At 49.7% G+C, this 18,817-nt stretch overlaps 4 protein-coding genes across 5 annotated transcripts; all 4 read right to left on the bottom strand.

Moving 5' to 3' along the window:
* Positions 1-36: 36 nt before the first annotated feature.
* Positions 37-8,457, bottom strand: LOC112893493. 2 transcript variants are annotated; one of them, XM_025960859.1, is made up of 7 exons: positions 7,971-8,457; positions 5,679-5,819; positions 5,220-5,585; positions 2,741-2,986; positions 2,440-2,532; positions 861-1,061; positions 37-569 (listed from the first exon to the last, which is right to left on the bottom strand). In XM_025960859.1, the coding sequence occupies exons 1-7, from the start codon at positions 8,379-8,381 to the stop codon at positions 354-356; spliced, it is 1,674 nt and encodes a 557-aa protein (XP_025816644.1). In that variant the 5' UTR covers positions 8,382-8,457; the 3' UTR covers positions 37-353. The 2 variants fall into 2 exon arrangements, with proteins under 2 accessions (XP_025816644.1, XP_025816645.1); XM_025960860.1 differs by lacking the exon at positions 7,971-8,457 and adding an exon at positions 6,441-7,240.
* Positions 8,458-11,323: 2,866 nt separating this feature from the next.
* On the bottom strand, positions 11,324-12,080 carry LOC112894469. The gene has a single exon (XM_025962194.1). It carries the CDS (start codon positions 11,930-11,932, stop codon positions 11,570-11,572), a length of 363 nt encoding a protein of 120 aa, XP_025817979.1. The 5' UTR covers positions 11,933-12,080; the 3' UTR covers positions 11,324-11,569.
* Positions 12,081-14,547: 2,467 nt separating this feature from the next.
* On the bottom strand, positions 14,548-15,279 carry LOC112893837. The gene has a single exon (XM_025961340.1). The coding sequence runs from the start codon at positions 15,129-15,131 to the stop codon at positions 14,787-14,789; it is 345 nt and encodes a 114-aa protein (XP_025817125.1). The 5' UTR covers positions 15,132-15,279; the 3' UTR covers positions 14,548-14,786.
* A 2,348-nt stretch (positions 15,280-17,627) lies between these two features.
* LOC112894002 lies at positions 17,628-18,410 on the bottom strand. Its single transcript, XM_025961558.1, has one exon. The coding sequence runs from the start codon at positions 18,253-18,255 to the stop codon at positions 17,917-17,919; it is 339 nt and encodes a 112-aa protein (XP_025817343.1). The 5' UTR covers positions 18,256-18,410; the 3' UTR covers positions 17,628-17,916.
* Between the last annotated feature and the right edge of the window lie 407 nt (positions 18,411-18,817).

Below are 18,817 nucleotides of genomic sequence, written 5' to 3'. Positions count from 1 at the left end.
AAACGTACCCTCAGGGTACATTGGTGATGCCACAAATGACAAATCAAACATAAGGGGTTGAACCAGCTTTCGATACAAGGATGCACATACAGGTTATGAGAGAGAATGAATGAGAGCACTGAAGATGTTTCAGGGACCCTAGTGCTGCGCGAGCGACTATAGTATGGGGACATGAGCTGTTGATCTTTACTGTACAGTAATGGTCTTCCATATTCGAGGAAGTTGACATAGCTTTTGCCTGCGATCTATGCATGGCCAAGGAAGTGCATTCCATACCTACAGTTTTATGTACAATTGAAGATTTTGGCTACAAGACAGCGTGAATAAAAAGCACACAGCATATCTAGATAGCACTAGCAGCCCTTTGTCCTTTTGTAATCCGGAGGCAGGGATGGACATCTCTCGTTCATGTGGGCGTATGGTTTCATGGTGTTGTATCCAGGCAGCTCCATCCGGTACCTGCCCTTGATTTGGCAAAAGGGGAGCTTAACACTGTCGTCCTTGTTGCACCACTTGGGAAGCCGGGTCGAGTTGTTCTCAAAAAAGTTGAGGGTGTAAGCATCTTTTATCTGCAAAATATGGGGCAGACAGGTTAAACAAAAACGAAGACTCCAGTACAGTTCCCGTGTAAGTCTCTACTGCCGGAAACTCAAATGCACAATATTGACCGCATGGAAACCAGCCTTCCCAAATCCCAATCCCCCTCTTCTCTCCCTAAAAGGATAATGCACTAGATAATGAGAAACGAGATAGCTGGATTTGCAAAACAGATATCCCCACCAGAACCTCTTGTTCTAATATCAATTTCTATATTTATAAACTAGTAGTGCATTTAAGCACAAGGACTCGGGAGTACTCACTGTGAATTCAGTAACTTCGATAGAGCTCGAAATAGGGCCAAAGAGCCCAGCCTCCTTGTACATCATAAGGACGAAAGCCACACAAGATGCTGACTGACCATCTTTATAGACCCAATTATCTTTCTCAGGAACAGTAAGTAACTTGTCAAATGTTATCCCACGTTTCTCTGATTCCACAATGATTTCAGGAAGATCAAGATCCTGAAAGAAATGGTGCCAGTTTAAAACCAAACAAAAGCACTAAATAACTTTGAGCACAATAAAATTGTAAAGTACAACGATCCTTCTACATTAAACACTGCTCAAAAGGGTCCACAGACCTCAAAAACTAAAATAGTTGTAATACATGCAACAACAAATTCGGATACAAATTAATAAGTATGGAAAAACATGTCTAGTGCATGCTTGACCAGGTGATCAATTTTAACACAACCTAGCCTGCTGGCAGGCGCTCTCTCGGGCCATTGGCTACTGGAGCTTGCTCTCAGGTAGCGGACCCTGGTTCAAGACCTGTAGTTCTTCTTAATTAGAAGCGGGTAGCAGTCTGCCTCTTCTCGTTTTTTTTAACCCAGCCTGCTGGATTGGTAGTAACATTCATTGTCTCTTTGTTCCATCAGATCAAAAGGCTAAGGATCTGACCAGATGCTACAGTACCTACGGTCACTAAAATGGCTCATCCGTCTACGGTTATACCTATATGGATACACCACTAGTTATTGCCATGTTGCCGTGAAATTGTAAAACACGGACGCGTCAACTGCCGCTGCCAGCTCAACCTTGTTGCTAGCAGGGGCGACACCATGTTAGGCGTCCCTGGTGCACCGGCACCAGGATAAACTTCTTTTTTCCCACTAACCAAGCTTATATTCACCATATAATTCTAGAAAAACATGTCAGCCCCTTGAGCTGTGCACCAGGGTCAGTTTAACACTAGCTTCGCCCCTGGTTGCTAGCCAAAACTAACTTAAATTGAAAACAGGAATGGAACTCCAGTTCTAACTGAATAAATTATCAAACTTGTTCGTCTGCAGTATTTAGGCACTGTCCACTCTGTTCCTTGATATCTATGCTACAAGCCTGTAACATGTGGTATCTAGCACTGCCAAACTAGTTTCATTGCGATACTAGAGTCATACAAGCAATACCACCACTAGAGCACTAGAAGCACACCTCATATGTGCCATCTCCCACAGCCTAAAAACTTTGATAAGTGCCAGGGGAGTGCAGGCAATGCTTGCACTGGAGCATTACAGGCACACATGTGACATGTTGGTTCGGCCTTTAGTTCAAGTCAACTCAAACTACTTGTTTATCAGTTGGCATGTCACCTGAATGGCTGAACTATCTAACCATCTCATCTCATGTCTAAACTCTAAAGTGAGCCGAAAGAGAAGTTAAGGGACTTGTTTGGACCTTTCCAGAAGTTAGGGAACTAAGATCAGCCATCACCACATGCAGGGATCAAGGGATCAAATTGTGCATCAATCCAAAGATAATAAACATACAGAAAAAGCATAATAATAAATAACAGGTACTGGAAAACACTTAATAGAATTACAGCAAATAGATCTAAGCAAACCTTAGTTCCAAGGCGCTTGTTAAGGGCTTCTTTCCACATATTAGCAGCATATTCTGGTTGAAGCTTGGTCCATACAGTCATAACAGAAGCAACCTGGATCATTCATTAAGATTTGAGTTATAAACTAGCTAATAAACCCTTCAAAATTGCGTACTCCAACCTAAATTGTTAAAAGAAATAAATGGAACAGAAACCACTATCATAACCTATATGCACATAATAAGATTGATATTTGAAAAGTTGGTTGTTTGCCAAGTTTGGCACTAAAATGGTATTCAGAACAGTACATATAGAATCATACCACATGAGCATCCAATGGTGGTGGATAGTTACCACTGATGGTATCGATCCAGCTAAATATCAAATTGTGATACCCATAAGGCTTCCCATTCATGCTTTTTGCATAATTCCAAGCGGCTGTCTCATTAAACTTTGCTCGCAAATCAGGATGCAAAGGAAGCAGTGCAATCTGAGGATTTGAATCATCCTTTGTCACTTCAAACTCCCACCATTCCTCCCAGGGCAAGATAGCAATAACATCTTCTCCCTGCAATCAGCCATTTGTTATCTTTATTTTGGGGCATTGAAACTGTTACAGCTCATAAAAGAATATTTTCACTATCAAGGAGGGCACCTATTGATACACAATGTTCCGCTAGGCATTGTTTATAGTTGCATTATGCTGCATACTGGTTGGACACGACTATTGAGTGCGATAAAATTAAATAAATAAACCTGGAAGCTGCCAGAGTTTTATTCCCATGACATATAATTTGCATCCCGGTGGAACAGTTATGGTTGTCACTTGTAATGATATCTCTTGTTTTGTCTTTCCTATTTATGTTTTCTGTTCTTTAGAGCAGAAAATATTCATGATGCATTCAAAAGATTAGGGAAAACAACATTATTCATACACATTTAGAATTTTCAACACTGACCACAGGGAGAACATGATTTTCTGATTAAAATACATAATGCAATGGAAAGCGAGTGTATCCTAGTGAAATAGTGCAAAACCACAATTCATAATGTGTAGTTATTCGGTTATTCCATTAAATTTTTGGCAAGCTTGTCATTGGGGTCACTTTAGATATCATTTGAGTCTTCAATCCTTGATCAAACCGTTATGGACTAAGGGCCTGTTTGGCATGGCTCTGGAGCTAAACTCCACCAACTCCAATCAATTTTCTAGCCAAATACCCCAACTCCAAAACTCCATGGAGCACCCCTAGCTCTGGAGCTATAGTGCAAATGAGCTTGGAGTATTAGAGCACCTCTTTTGCAGCTCCAAAACCCTCAAATATGAACCTAGACATGGAGTTCTGGGTTAATTGCCCACCAATACCACCCATTAAAAAAAGATTCATTTTCTTTTCTCCACCCCCCTCCCGAACCCTATCCTCGGCGCGCCTCCCCCTCCCTCCCGCCGCCACCTGCCAAGCGCCGCCCCCCTCCTCCCCTTTGCCGAGAGCCGCCTCTCTCCTCCCCCCTGCTGCCGTGGGGGCGCCCTCTGTCGGCCCCCTCCTTGCCGCCTCCCTGCTCGACTACTCGCCATGCGTCTTCGACGGGGATCTTGGAGCACGGGGGTTTCACGTTCACGCCGCCGCCATTCATCACCTCCTTCACAAAGCTGCTGTCAGGTTTCAGGGACATGCTCGGCGAGGACCAGGAGCGGTCGCCGAGGGGGGCTGTTCCACCGCGGGGCCAGGGGCAGCGTGCCCAAGTTCAAGTCCGTGCAGCCGCCAAGCTAGCTCATCTCGCCGCCGCCCATGTCGCCGTCCTCGTACTTCTCCATCCCGGCCAGGCTCAGCCCCGCTGAGCTGCTCGACTCGCCCGTCCTGCTCAACTCCCCTCTAACATCCTGGCGTCCCCGAACACTGGCGCCATCCCGGCGCAGAGGTTCGACTGGAAGCAGGCCACCAAGCTGATCGCCTCGCAGCAGGAGAGAGCCGGGCGGCGGCTTCAACGACTTCTCCTTCCACACGGCCAGCTCCAACGCCATGCCCATGCAGACAGCTTCGTTCCCATCATTCAAGGTAGGAAATTGCAAGCACACACAGATCGAGAATCGTTTTTTTTATAATTAGCTAGCACTTAGCAGAAAGCTAAGCTGGGAAATTAGCAGTAGCTCATAGTCTCATGTATGTGTGCTCGTGCAGGAGCAGCAGCAAGTGGAAGCCGTGAACAAGTAGAGCGTCGCCACAGCGACGAACAACAACAAGGCCGGCAGTGGGCATTTGGCTGCGGACATTGGATCTATAATATGTTTGTATTTTAATTTATGAAATATTTGGTTGGAGACAATAGACCAATAATATATTTATATTTTATTTTTTCATGAACATTTTATTTTGTATGTATGGAAAAAGTAGTTGTATTCATTTTTATTTATCTCATTATTAGTAAAGTCAATCAAATCGGGGGCAAAAAGAATAATCCACCCTTAAAACCCTCTTTTCTAGAGCCGGGAACACCCTCCTAGCCAAACAGGCCCTCCAGCCAGCTCCAACTCCACCCAGAGCTAGCTCCAGCTGGAGTTTTTGAAGTGGAGCTGCTCTAGATAGAGTTGGAGACATGCCAAACAGGCCCTAACTCACTAAAGGAGTACAAGCTAATCAATATAACCAAAACATGTAATCCAAGGGCAGACGCAATACGCCTATTGCATAAATAGTTAACATGATGGAGATTTGAGGGGTAACATTTATGACTTGCTAATTGCACAGAATGAGAAAATAACAAAAAGTAACACAAGACTTATGCTTGTTAAGGGCTAGTACCTTCTCATTTTCATTACCAGATTCCCCAACCCAAAGCTTTCCATCAGAGTCCCTAAGGCAAACTGCGGTATGGCCAGCATAAGCACCAGTAACCCACTTCTCCAGTGTTTCAAAACCACCCCAACGTCCACGAATCTTTGATAGAACCAAGAAATCTCCAGAGTGGATGTCATCAGGATTTAACTCTGTTACCCAAGGTTTCGGCCGTTCCTCAAATGTAGCACCCATATGCTTCTTGAGAAAAGCCAGATTTGCATTTTCACCCCATGCAGTGTTTGTGAACAGAGGGAAGACATCCCAAAGTGCTCGAAGAGTTCCAATTGTTCCAGATGGCATGAGGAAAATGGACACCCCTTTACGTTTCACCTATTAGTAATGAAACAAACCAGTTAACTTGCATCCAATATGCATATGTTGAATAAATGTCAACTGTATCAATTAAAGGGAGGGAACACTTACATATTCGTACTCAGCCTCACTTTCCCATTCTTTGATATCTAGGGTGTGCTCTCGCCCCAAAAAGTAGTAATCCCATGTAACACGGTAAGGTGTTGCAAATACGTAGAGATCAATGCAAGTCCAGCTGTGTGCTTTCGTTGTCTGCAAAAAGATAACATGAACTCAGAGAAAAAAGAAAAGCAAAAGAAAACGAAGCGCGAGGTGACAACCACAATTCACAAAAAAAAACACAGCATATCATAGCATTACATATACGAACAATTAGAGGCACAAACTAAAACGCACATCCACCATTCACCTAGTACAAACAGTTCCACTTGCAACTTAAGCAAGCAAGTTACAAGAAACAATCATATGTTCGATGAAATTTGTCAATTCCTGTGCCAGCTACAATCACATGAAGTACACATGAAGGCCTAGACCCTAGACCCTAGACACATGAAACAACCATATTTGTCAATTTTTAGTAGACCTATTTTTTTTTTGAACGAACAAATAGACTAAATATACACAAATTGAATCTGCTAGCTACCATTTACCTTGGACAAACAGTTCCACCAAATTTACACCAAGCAAGTTACACGAGAAAACCATAAGTTTTAATATAAGGCGTGCAATTTGGGTCATTAAATTTCGATCGGATTTGAGCTCGAAATCAACAAACAATCAACTGGAATTCTCCCACAAAGTAACGAAGCCACTTGATCGAATACAGAAGTAACGAAGCCAACAAGGCAAGGAGGCGCTCGTACAGGAGCTCACCTCCACATGAACTATGCCGCCCCCGAGTCCCCCGTTGGTCCCGTTGCGGAACTCAACCCACGCCTTGTTCTCGTAGAAACAGGCCCCCTTCCACTCCGCGGTCGGGCCGGCATCCCCGTCCACCGGCGCGCGCGCGGCGCCGACGAAGGCCGGGAGCAGGTCGGCGGGGCTCCGCAGCGCGAGGCGGCGGAGCAGTGGCTGCGCCACGGGCCACGGCAGGAGCGGGAGGAGGTCTCCCGGGAGGACGGGCGCGCGGAGGGGCGCCTCCAGGAGCCCCCGGAGGACGCGGGGAGGGGCGGCGAAGAGGAGGAGGAGCAGCAGCAGCAGCAGGACGGGGAGAGCGAGGAGCTTGAGCTTGGACCCTCTCATGGAGGCAGTTAGTGGTTAGAGTTATGCTCCGGCAGTTAGCGTTGGGTTGCCCCCCCCTAATTTCACGGTGGTTGGGAGCTTGCAGGTGGAGATGGAGTCATGGAGGAGTTCTGAGGGGAGGGGGAAGAGGAACACTCCGAGTCCACATCCGGATTCCGGGAGGGAAAAGGTAAGGTAATTATCGTGTTTCTCCAGGTTGCTTCGGCTAATTTGCTGTCGCTTAACCAAATTTCCGATTCTGCCAGTGTTGACCCAGCCTGCACGAGGGGCGATCACCACAACAAGAAGGGGTCTGTTCTGTTGTAGTTGCGGTTTGGAGTCCTCATCCACGTCGATATCTCTGAGTTAAACCAAAACTCGTTTTGCAGATTCCAAGGGATATTCTAGTGCACACGCATACGTGTCCCAATCGTCATAATTTTTTAGAGAAAACCCAATCGTCATAATCAGAGCAAGACACGCCACACGCAAGGTGAGGGGAACAGTTACGTCGCTCGCGTGTCCCCCTCTCCCGACACTCTGCATTCATAGCATCGAAAATGTAGCAGCAGGAACAGCTTGTTCTGGGCCCTGGCGAGTTTCCTCAAGGTTCCTCGGTCATCTAGGGCCTGTTTTAGTTCGGTTTACAGGCAAAAAATATTTTGCGCAAATGAATCTTACCAATTTGAAGTACTAAATAAAGTCTATTTACAAAACTTTTTGCATGGATGGGTTGTAAATCGCGAGACGAATCTAATGATGCTAATTAATCCATGATTAAGCAATAATTAGCGGATGGTTACTGTAGCATTACTGTTGCAAAATGTGGATTAAGTAGGCTCATTAGATTCGTCTCGCGATTTACAGCCTATCCATGCAAAAAGTTTTATAAATAGACTTCATTTGGTACTTCAAATTAGCAAAATTCCTTTGGCATCTTTGCGTTTACGGTTTTTTTGCGTTTTTCGCTGCGAACTAAACAAGGCCCTAATGGATATTTTTTCCGTTTTCTAAAAAAAAATCTAGTGGATTCCCTAAACACACAACAACGAGACAGCGGTAGCAGTTGACCATTCCCGTTCTGTTCAGCAGCACGAGCGCTTTGTCATCTTCCTCCTCCGAGAAGACGGAAATCTGCTAGAGCCTAGAACAAAATGGTGCTCGTGTTGGAAGACGCCGTACCTTGATGTGGAGCGTGCCGCCGCCGTACCTGGACCCGCTCTCGTTGTGGAACACCAGCCACGCCTCGTTCTCGTAGAAGCAGGCCCCCTTCCACCGCACCTTCCCGCCGCCGCCGGGCGCCGAGCCCGGCCCTACCGCCGACGCCGCGCCGACGAACACCGGGAAGATGTCCGACACGCCGCGGAGCGCCCGGAGCGCGGCCATGGCGACGCCCCGCGGGAGGAGGGGCAGCACGTCCGTGGGGCTGAACGGGAGGGCCGTGAGACTGCTCGCGCCCCACGGCAGGCCCACGCGCGCGAGGTTCCCATTCTCCGATGAGCCCGTGGAGCAGAGGAGGAGGAGCGCGGCGGCGAGGACGGCTCCTGCCGCGAGCAGCAGACCGGCGGCGACGGGCCTATTGGGGCTCGCCATGGGGCGGTGGCCTACTGGTCTGGTCTACACGCCTCTACGGGCTCCGCCTCCTCCGAGGTGGAGGGATTTCTTATCGGGAAGTTTCGAGGGGTTCCGTGTCAAAACGGAGCAGCAGCACGGTGAATGGAGACAGGGGCAGAAGTGTCCGATACGCAAATGTATGCGTTGCTTTTGCTTCTCTAGCCGGTTGTTGAATTGTGTGGTTTTGGGCCGGCGAGGGCCCACGGAGGTTCGCAGATTTAATGATTTGAGTAATTGCATGCGAAAGCGTATGGTCCATGATACTCTGATGTGGGCATGTGGCAGATGTGTAATGCTCTGAAATTGCGGATTTTCCTAAATCTTAAAATTGTCTTTTCTTTTTGGTGCAGCTGATTCATACGATATAGAAATCCATTCAATGCTCATGGATATGCTGGATGCCCCTTTAGTTTATGAATTAGCTATTGAGATGCCCGTTGGTCTCCAGAAACTCTTGTTTCAGTCCCTGTAGTATTGTCTACTATGTGTAATAATCCCCTCTTTTGAGAGGGATGAAGCCAGATTCTCGATCTAGCAAACAAAAAAAACTTGTTTTTATAGGGCTTTTGCCGAAAAAAAAACTTGCCGTAGTCTTTGGGCTGTTTTGTTTGGTTATTGGAGGGGCCCAATGTATTCCGCAAATGAGCCCAAACTGTTGAACTCGCATTTGACCGCGAGGCCGGGCTTCGTCGTCAAAGCATCAGATCAAGTTTCCGGCCCATACGTTATGCCTGATGCAGCCCAGTACTAACCGTAAACCATACAGCCCGAGCGCAGGCCGCAGTCCCCGCGCAAACCGCCGACCTGCCGCATTCCCACTGCGTAACCCGCATTGCCCGCCGCGCCGCGTCTATTCCGCACATTACTTGCAGCTGACGGCGACCGCGTCTAGCGAAGCGAAGCGGCTCTTCCCGAAAGGCGGCGTTTGGTTGCTCCGGGTTTATTTTAACCACTGTCATATTGAATATTTTAATATAAATTATAAAAATTAAATATAAGCTAATTATAAAACTAACTGCATACGCCTAGTGTCTATTCACAAGACGAATCTATTTAGCCTAATTAATCTATGATTAGCACATATTTACTGTAGCATCACATGGACTAATCACGTACTAAAGATTCGTCTCGCGAATAAGCCTAGAGATTTTAAAATTTATTTTATTATTAATCTACGTTTAATATTTCTAATTAGCATTACGACGGAAGTTAAAATAAACTCCCAAGGAAGCAAACATCACCTAATTCGCGGGCGCGCGCCAGGACAGCTAGCGGTTGCTATCTTTCCTTTTATAGTATCTTTTCGTTTTATGTTTCTAGCCACTGCACTTTAGTGCCACCCGATTCCCCACCCTCAGATTACTGACTTACTGTCCACCCACCTGACACTCAAAAAACTATATGAACAAAAATATAGAACAAAACTACGTAAACATAAAATTATATAAAAAATATATGTAAAGATAAATCATTCAAAAAAGCTATAGAACAAAAAATATTATATACATAGAAACTTATATACATTATTTTTATAAAAACTGTAAAATAAAAATTTACGTATAAGATTTCTGTTTATAAGTTACGCATGAAAGCAAAAAAAATATTTGCCTCAATTATTGACACAAAAATTATGCGCATAGAGTTATGTTCATAGGTTATGCAGAAAAAAGCCAAACAAATGTGCATAAATTGTATGCACACATTGTATGGTAACAAACCTTCAGTTCATAAGTTGTCCAGAAAAGTTACAAGCAGAAATGTTATAGCACAAAAAGTTAAACGAAAAAAGGAAGAAAAAAAAGGTATGCCTGCAGCCGGGAATCCACCGAAACCAAGCTCAGCTGCCGGGGTCTGCGGCTAGAGTTCTGTTTAGATCGTAAATCTTTATAATTTTTGGAATTTTTTTGCTACTGTAGCGTTTTCGTTTGTATTTGACAAATTTTATCTAATCATAGACTAACTAGGCTTAAAAGATTTGTCTCGTGATGTACAATTAAACTGTGCAATTAGTTATTTTTTTTTACATATATTTACTGCTCCATGCATGTGTCCCAAAATTGATGTGATGGAGAGAGAATGTAAAAAGTTGGAAGTTGGAAGGATCTAAACAAGATCTAGCTCGCTGATGCTTCTGCACGCAGCACTGCTCACGCCTCACGCTTTTGCTTGGTTGATGCGGAGAAAGGAAATGCATTCGGTAGGACCCACACAGGTGGCGTACTGGCGTGCGAGCAGCTCGGTCGGAAATCGAGCGCGCGGACGCCTGCCAACGCTCGCGCGTGGAATTGGATTTGCGCTCTTCCCGCTTCCCGGGCCACGGCCCCGCAGGGCAGGCAGCCGCGTACGCAGCAAATCACGGGGCACCGCTGCGCTGACGGTGGCCCGAGCATGCCCGCCGCGCACGCGACCTGTCCCGGCGGCCGGCGGTGCAGCCGTGCAGCGGGAAGACGCAGGTGGCACGCGCCGCCCTAGCGGTCAGCGTGCACGCCGGCTCAAAAATCAGGGTGTCCGGCCACTCCACGCGCCCCGACCACGGCAACCACGCCATGTTCCGCCGATGCCCAGTGGCTCCACCTTCAGGCTTCAGGCCCCTCGCTCATGGCCTGACCTCGCTCGGCCTTCAAGCCTGCACGATAGGCTGGACGGTGTGCCGTGTGCGGACTGCGGATACTGATCGATGACGACGACGGGCTATCGAGCAATGAGCCGCGCAAGGACCGAAAGAGCGGGGCTACAACGGCTCGACCAACGACGAAAGATGCATGCTTTTCTGTGCTTGCTGGTCGCCAGATTCAAGTCTTGCTTTCTCATTATTACTTTGAGTTTATACTTTTGTTCCGAGATAAGATCCCTTTTTTTTCTTTTGCGACCGTATAGTATGTATGCTCGCGTACGAGTTCAAAGTCATATGCGACAGTATGAACGGAACTTGAGGAATTGGCCTTTTCACATATTCTTTTCCTACAGCTGAAATTTGAATTCACAATTTCCCTACAGCTATGTACGCATCTAGAAAACCGATATCTACACAGATTAGTGACTACAGTTTGACACCGAACAAGGTGAAAGCAACGACGAGAACGAAGACGACATGGAGGAGAGGTGGCAGAAGAATTTCTGAACCACCAGATCCTAGTCCCGATCGAGATCGATCGAATTCTCCGGTGTCATGACTCCACGGCCTCGGGGATGCTCTGCAGCGCGGGCTTCCAGTGCCAGTGCTCCTCCCTGTGGTGGTGGTGGTGCACCTCCCCGGAGTTCATGATGTCCGCCAGCAGCTGCTCCGTCGACCGCCGGCTGCCCAACCCCGGCAGCTGCAGACCATGGCCGCTGCCCTTCTTCTCCATCAGCTCGTGCAGCTGTCTCTTGGTGATCCTGATGGTCACCTCCGACGCGTGCTCCTCCCGCCTCTCGTGGTGGTCGTGATGGCCGTGGTAGTGGTCGCCCTCCTCCGAGGACGCCTCCTCCTCCCACTCGCCGTCGTCGGCCCACGACTCCACCGCACGCTGCGACGCGGTGCAGTTCCCCATGGAAACTATCTGCTAGCTTGAAGGCTTTGATGAATTGCCTGCTGCCTTGCCTTGAGCTACTAGTAAGCTGCTGCCTTCTTCGGGCTTCCTCCTCTCTCTTAGCAGCCGGCTGCTCTGAGATGAACGGATAAGTAATGTAACCAAATAGGTTTCGAGGTCTATTTATAGCTGGAGGTGGGCGAGGGGTTAGAGAGGTGGTCAGCGATGACAGTGCGCAAGATGCCGTCCCGTTCCTTCCACTATTCGTCCATGATGTCACACTGGCGGTTGTCGGGTTCCAGATTCCGACGTGGCGTGCTGGCCGTGTCCCAGGTCAGAGGAGCTCATCCGCTCCCGCGGCCTCCAGCAAGGCGATCGAGATAGATGCCTTGCCGAGACGCGTTCCCAAGCATCATCGTACGGCGTGCGCGCTCGACTACCCGGGCGGGCGCCTGCGCCGGGTGACCCACCGACAACGCCGCACGCGGCATGGGTGGCTGGGTGGTGGGGTAGGGTAGGTCGAGTTGGTCCCGGGCAGTTGGGCCGGCCTGGTGTGAATGGGCCTATGGAGCGAATCTTTGGTGGCTTCAAGGGCCTACTACTTGCTCGCGCTTTCTTGCCAACACGAAGCAACTCTCCCTCCGTGGTGGATTGCTGTGGCTAATCCATAGATTAGGATGAGGTCGAAGAGGTTGAAATGGATAAGTAACTTCTTCCTACATACTTACCGTGGGCAGTTTAACACTCATCATATTTACTTGTGCGAGAAGTACGTTTCCAACATTGATCGTTTCATCTGATTCATTTCGGGCAGTTCGACGCGTGCCAACGTTTTCAAGCTCCGACTCGTTTCTGTCCTGATGTGCCCAGAACCTTGGCCGTGCTGATGCATGATCGGCGCCAGCACTTTCTACGACGACCATGTAGTCGTATGTTTTTTGAAGGAAAATAATCACATGTTCGCATGCCACTAATGCACCCGTTATGCGCGGCGAGGCCAGAAGCAAACATGGCTTGCCGAAGTGTGGCTATAATAGACCATACCATGTCAGGGATGTTCTGGTCAATTCCGTTCATGCCAACTTGAGGAGCTCCACGCGTGGTGGCTTGCGCTTCTGCCGCTCCACAGAATCCCTCCAACCCGATGGATCCTTCGACTGGCGGCAGAGTGGTCCTGGTCTCGTCTATATGAACGTACCGCATCAACGGGGATTCAAGATTCTTGCTTGATTTTGGGCCGGTCCAACATGCCGTGCCCGGCCTTGATACTCCACCTTGAAATATCCCCCGGACAACAACTGTTCCACATGGATATTCCCGCATGATGATGAGATGATTAGTCTGAAGCGGCTTGTGTTGAAAAATTCCTGCTAACCTTACCCAGTTGCCACGACGGATTCCTCTTCGATGATACTGTTTTCTGGACGTTCACAGCCAGAAATTACCGTTGCAGCTCTGGGACAACGTGTCTCTTTACTGGATCTCAAGTTAAAGTTGTGCGGATGTCGAGACGGGTTCAGCTGTTCAGGTGGTCGCTGAGTTGTCTAGTTCTTATTCCTAGGTTTGTCCCCTTTTTTACACATATAGAAAAGCTATGTAGTGTTTTGGAGGTTGTTCTCATCCTTAATTATCTTTTTAACATTTTATTTTTCCTCCTCCTCCATTATTGACCTTATGCAAGCATGGTTTAGGGCCCGACTAAGTCTGATAGGTCTAGAGGGAATCCATGGTGGAGATAGTAGTGCTGGGACAAGGAGGGGTGGAACGAGGCAACAAGGTTGCAGTGACAGAGGAGCCGTAGTGGACGGGAAACAAATATGGGTGGTGGGAACGGTTTCTGGGAGTGTAAAAAACTAAAAATGGATGAAGTATGTTCGTCTATCAGCACGCCTTCCTTGCATGTTATCAGCACACCGCTTCAGCATATGTTGCGTCTTTTAAATGAAAGTTTGTCGAAGTTTAATGTGTCATCAGTTCCGTGCGCAAGCAGGCGGAGGAGTCTCGGGTGTTGGCAGTGTCATGGTTGAGCCTTGAGCCCTTGGGCCTTGAGCGGAGGCGGAGGGGATCAGGAGGAGGACCACGAGTTGACGAGCCCAATTGGTTTATTTCCCGGAACCGAAGATCGACCGTTGCATGTGGATATCAGATGGTCTAAAAATTTAGATGTGGACAGGGCAAGGCGCCAAGGCCTGAAATACTCAGTGAGCAAAAAAACGGACCCTGCATATACCTCAAGTTCATGCGGCCCTGGCCTCAGCTGGATAAACTAGTCACCGCCGGTTTCTAGTCGTCCTCCGTGGAACGACTAGCTTAACGCGGAGCTTATAGCCGCCGCTCCAAACAAACGAGCGCGACGCAAGGCACTGGCAGCAAGTGTCCATTTTCGCAGCAGTTTCCTCTTGACAGTGATTTTTGGACGGGCCTGAAGTTCTGGGTGAGCATACGTAGCGCCTGCACTGACCAGCCGTGGGAGTAGAAGTACTGTCAGGATCGCTCCACCTAATCCGTAATTGTCGCGGAGAACAAGTCGTGCACTACTTTCTATGTAGCTGCCTCTTCTGGTCGTCTTCGTCTACCTGCAGTTTTAATTAGCGAGCGCCCATGAATAGAACAAGCAGAAACGGAGCCTGCAAACATACAGCAACATTCTGAGGTTTGCCGGGTGTTAAAAAATGGCTCCAGTAGCTGCTTCCTATCAGCATTTTCAGTTCGTAAGTCTGTACAGCACTCTCTCACAAAGAATCGCTAAAACCTGCATCTTCCTAATCCTATAGCAACTGCTGTGCGCATACAGGACTAATCTGACAGAAAATTCTGATCGAGCACCCTCTCTCGCCGGCAAAGAGCCCAAAAGGCTAAAAAAACTCGTGAGCCGTCATGACTCCTCGGCGGCGGACTCCGGTATGCTGTACAGGGCCGGCCTCCAGTGCCCCCGCATCTCCTCGTGCTGCTGCCCGTAGCACACCCTGCCGGAGGTCATCAGCTCCGCCAGCACTTTCTCCGCCTGCCGCGCCTTGGCCTTGCAGGCCCCACGGCCGCCACCGGCCTTCTCCAGCAGCTCCTGCAGCTGCCGCTTCGTCACCTTTATCTTCACCTCCACCCGGTCCACCTTCGCCTCGGCGGCGGCGGCCTTCGCCTCGCTCCCCGCCGCCCACTCCTCCTCCCACTCGTCGCCGTCCGCCCACACCGCCGCGCGCTGCAGCTTGAGGCAGTTCCCCATGCTGCGCGATGCGGGTGTGTATGCGCCGGCCGGCGAGGTGTTTGCCGCGCCTCCCCTCGCAACTACGCTCGAGCCTCGAGTAAATGGCGAGTGGTCGTTGCTTGATATTTTGCCTCGGTCCGTGATTCGGCGGATTGGCGACGAAGAGCTTATTTATACGCGTGGTTCAAGGGGTCTGCAGCGCGAGTGTATCAGCTACGCGAACCGGCGGCGAGGCGGAGACCGGGTCGCTGGGGCGGCCTGGCCTCTGCATCCCATCTGGCCACGTGGACGGCCGGCGCCCCGGACACTCGCTAGTGCGGGCGGCGAGATGGAGGCGCTGCCGCGACCGGGCGGGGGACGGCGGTGACGTGGGTGAGAAACTGGTGCGGGAGGCGGAATCTTCCAGCGTTTTTCTCTTTCTCTCCATTCCTTTCCACGCGAGGCGCCAGTGGGGGCAAAACGGCGGGTGTGAACGCGGCTTTTCCGGGGGATCTTCCGCTAATGAAGCCACCGGACGGAGACGGGGTCCCTCTCGGTCTCGGCCTCTCTCGCTCTCATGCCTCGTCCTCTCCCGGCGCCGATGGTGTGTGACCGCGCGACGAGCCGTGCGCGGATTTGGGAGGCTTCAGCAGCTGCCGTGTCCGCAGCCATCTCTACCGATGTCTAGTTTTAAATTGCAAAGCCGAACACTTCGCCAAGAAGATCACGCGAGGGGCATGGTCTTTATTTTTTTTTCTTTCTCTCCTGGCGATCATGCTCTTTTCTCCTGCATGTCGCAATGGTCCATACCATTTTTTTTTTTGCCTTGCGTATCTTGCAACCCACATCACACATTGTGAACTTTGGGGAGCAGCCAGCCGATCAAAAGGTGATCATCTGAAACGTTGATGAGAACTTCCCTCGTTTTTGCCGCGAGAAGTTACCACACCGCCAGCCCGCATCAAACCAAGAGGGTTGACAAAGGAGCTTTGAAAATCTGAACTGCTGCGAATGATCACCATATATGGCTGCCTGAATCACAGATAGCAAGAACCAGCGGTTCAACCCTTGATTTAATTAACCTAACAACCGGGAATTTTTAGTCCAAACCAAACAACCGCTCCCCAGTTTAATAACACTAGAACTCCATAATACCTGTTGCCAATTGATGAGCATGCAAGAATACTCCTCATTGTGTTGGACTTGTGAAGGACAATCGTGCTCCACATGTTTTTGTTTAGATGGATTTTATGGAGCAAGTATTACGAGCGTTCTTATTTATGCAGAAACCCGCGTCAGCATATCTGCAGATGCAATCGCAGCAGTCAGGCAATCACCTAGATGAAACGCTCCATTTCCAACACAGCTCTCCAAGCGTCAGTTGACACTTCTTGTACTAGTTTGTGGTGACGAAAAGCGTTCCTAACAACAATATCCTTTCATACAAAAAAAAATGCCTCGAGGGAATTGCTGCCTGATAAGCTAAATATTCATCAGATCTACTAATTAAAATGCTTGGAGTTCAAGTGTTCGGCAGTCAGCACTGTTACGTCATTTTAGCATCAGCCTGGTCCTGTATTGTCCTTTTTATTCTTCTTTTTCATGGAACTATAATTCATCTGGCAATAAAAAGTCCACGAGAAATTAATTTGGCCTAATAATTGCTCTTCATCTGTTAACCACTACCAGCCCTGAAGCTTCAGGACACCGAAGATACGTCGTGTCAATAGTGGTTGGAATACGTACGTACGTGGTTGTCGCGTTGCTGGAAAATGCCACTTCAGAGAGCAGCGCACACACCCCCCGGCGCGCGGTCAAAACGACAGCAACACTACGGCCACCGCTCGGGGGATTTATTCGGCCGATCGCTACGTCGAGCAACCTTGATTTGGACCTCGTCTTGTCAACGTGTTGGTGCGCACCTACTGCTGCTAATGTGGGTCGCCCATTTAACCCCCACCTTAATTCCCGGTGGCACTAGGCGGAGTTCATGGTAAAATTTTGACCTGCGAGATGTGCGGATCATTGTGTAGTGAGGGTGGCCCCTGACCCCGGCAGGATGATGAGATGAGGCATTTGGGCGTTTTCATTTGGTTCTTTGGGTCACGTCTCACCGAAAAGATGTTCCCTTTTCCCTAGCTAGTGATTTTTTAGTGAGATTTCCTAACTAGCTCTGGCTCATCTTTTGCACTGCCTGGAAATTCAGGCTGAAGAGGCATGAACACAGGTAATCGAGACGTTCCTGAACAAAAAGATAGCTAAACAATAGTACATCTCGCAAGATTATAAAATTTCACATAAATATATACTGTTTCCTCTTGCGTGAAGCAAGCCAAATAAACATTCCCTGCTGTAATACTGGCCTTTGAATGAAGCGGGATGCATTCAATACTTTATGCTTAGTCCAGCCTCTGCATGGTAACATGGCCATACAAAGCTTAGGGACCAATCAGCTAGTAGAATTATTTTAGGCCGTGGTTCAGATCACCATCGGGAGTCGTTGATCAGTTCTCTGCTTCGGCAAAACATGGGTAGTTGCTCATGAAATTCACACTTCATTCTCGAGTTTTGGTGTGGGCACAACGGGCGTCTCCTTTACAATTTACATCGTCGAGTCTATGACCACTAATCCTACTACTGTACTGTACATCGTTCGTTCGCATACTGCATCCGAACTGAAAGAATGACACAGCAAGCCACCCAATGCAAGAAGCTGCCTGCGATCTACCAACATAGCCTGCAACTACGAGGAAGCAACCGGAGGCGAAGAGGAGCCAGCCAGGCAAACGCCATGGCAGCAGCACCGCGCCGTGCTCACGCGTCATCACGACTCCACGGCCTCCGGGATGCTCTGCAGCGCGGGCTTCCAGTGCGCCGCCTTGCAGTGGTGGTAGACCCGCCCGGCGTTCATGACGTCCGCCAGCAGCTGCGCCGCGGCCCGCCGGCTCTTGAGCCCGTGGAGGCCGCCGGCCCTCTTCTCCATCAGCTCCTGCAGCTGCTTCCGGGTAATCCTGATGGTCACCTCCGCCGCCGCGTGCTCCTGCTTCCTCCCGCTCGTCCCGGCAGCCGCTCCTGCCCCCTCCTCCTCGGCCGTCGGGACGTCCCACTCGCCGTCGTCCGCCCACGACGTCACGGCGTGCTGCGTGACCGCGCAGTTGCCCATGGATGCGCGCGCGCGTGCACGTACGGCGGGGCGGTTCACCTTCTGTGCGGCTCGCTATTGTTGACTTGCTGTTGCCGGCGGCGGCGGCGATGCTCTGTATGCTGCTCGCGCTTTGGTTCGGAGTGATTAGGTGGTCCTTGTGCGACCGGCTCCGCTGGGAGGCGTGGTTTTATAGTTTCAGGGGACGGGGACTCCGGGACCGGGAGGCAGGCGCGACCGTTCCCCCCGCGCGGTGCACCTAACGTTCCGCCGCGCGGGGCTCCGACGTGGCCGAGCGCTTCCTGCGTGGTCGCCGAGTTGGAAAGGGCCGGGTGGTCGGGCGCCGTGGGGTCACCCCCGGTCTGAACGCGGTGGCGCGGGGGATCTCAGCCGGATGGGGCCGGGCGCTCGCGGTGGGAACGCGGCTTTTCCCGGGGATTCCCCAAGCGCGGCACGGGCCACCGCTGGCGATGCGGCGGGCGGGCGGGCGCTTGGTTTTGCGGCTGGGACAGCGCATGCCCGCGGTGTCGTGGCCGCGTCCTTGCCGCAGGTCGTTGCACCTGCAGGCCTGTTTCATTTGCGG

This window comes from Panicum hallii, chromosome 5, assembly GCF_002211085.1.
Source record: "Panicum hallii strain FIL2 chromosome 5, PHallii_v3.1, whole genome shotgun sequence".
Classification (NCBI taxonomy): Eukaryota; Viridiplantae; Streptophyta; class Magnoliopsida; order Poales; family Poaceae; genus Panicum; species Panicum hallii.
The sequence above is the reverse complement of the archived record's forward strand: the minus strand, read 5'-3'. Positions and strand labels throughout refer to the sequence as shown.

Coding starts and splice junctions, on each gene's coding strand:
- LOC112893493 (XM_025960859.1), bottom strand. CDS start 8,381: ATGGCGAGCCCCAATAGGCCCGTCGCCGCCGGTCTGCTGCTCGCGGCA. Junction 5,820..7,970: donor GCGGCACGCTCCACATCAAG/GTACGGCGTCTT, acceptor ATCTTTTTGCAG/ACAACGAAAGCACACAGCTG. Junction 2,987..5,219: donor CTGGTAATGAAAATGAGAAG/GTACTAGCCCTT, acceptor GGCTGATTGCAG/GGAGAAGATGTTATTGCTAT.
- LOC112894469 (XM_025962194.1), bottom strand. CDS start 11,932: ATGGGGAACTGCACCGCGTCGCAGCGTGCGGTGGAGTCGTGGGCCGAC.
- LOC112893837 (XM_025961340.1), bottom strand. CDS start 15,131: ATGGGGAACTGCCTCAAGCTGCAGCGCGCGGCGGTGTGGGCGGACGGC.
- LOC112894002 (XM_025961558.1), bottom strand. CDS start 18,255: ATGGGCAACTGCGCGGTCACGCAGCACGCCGTGACGTCGTGGGCGGAC.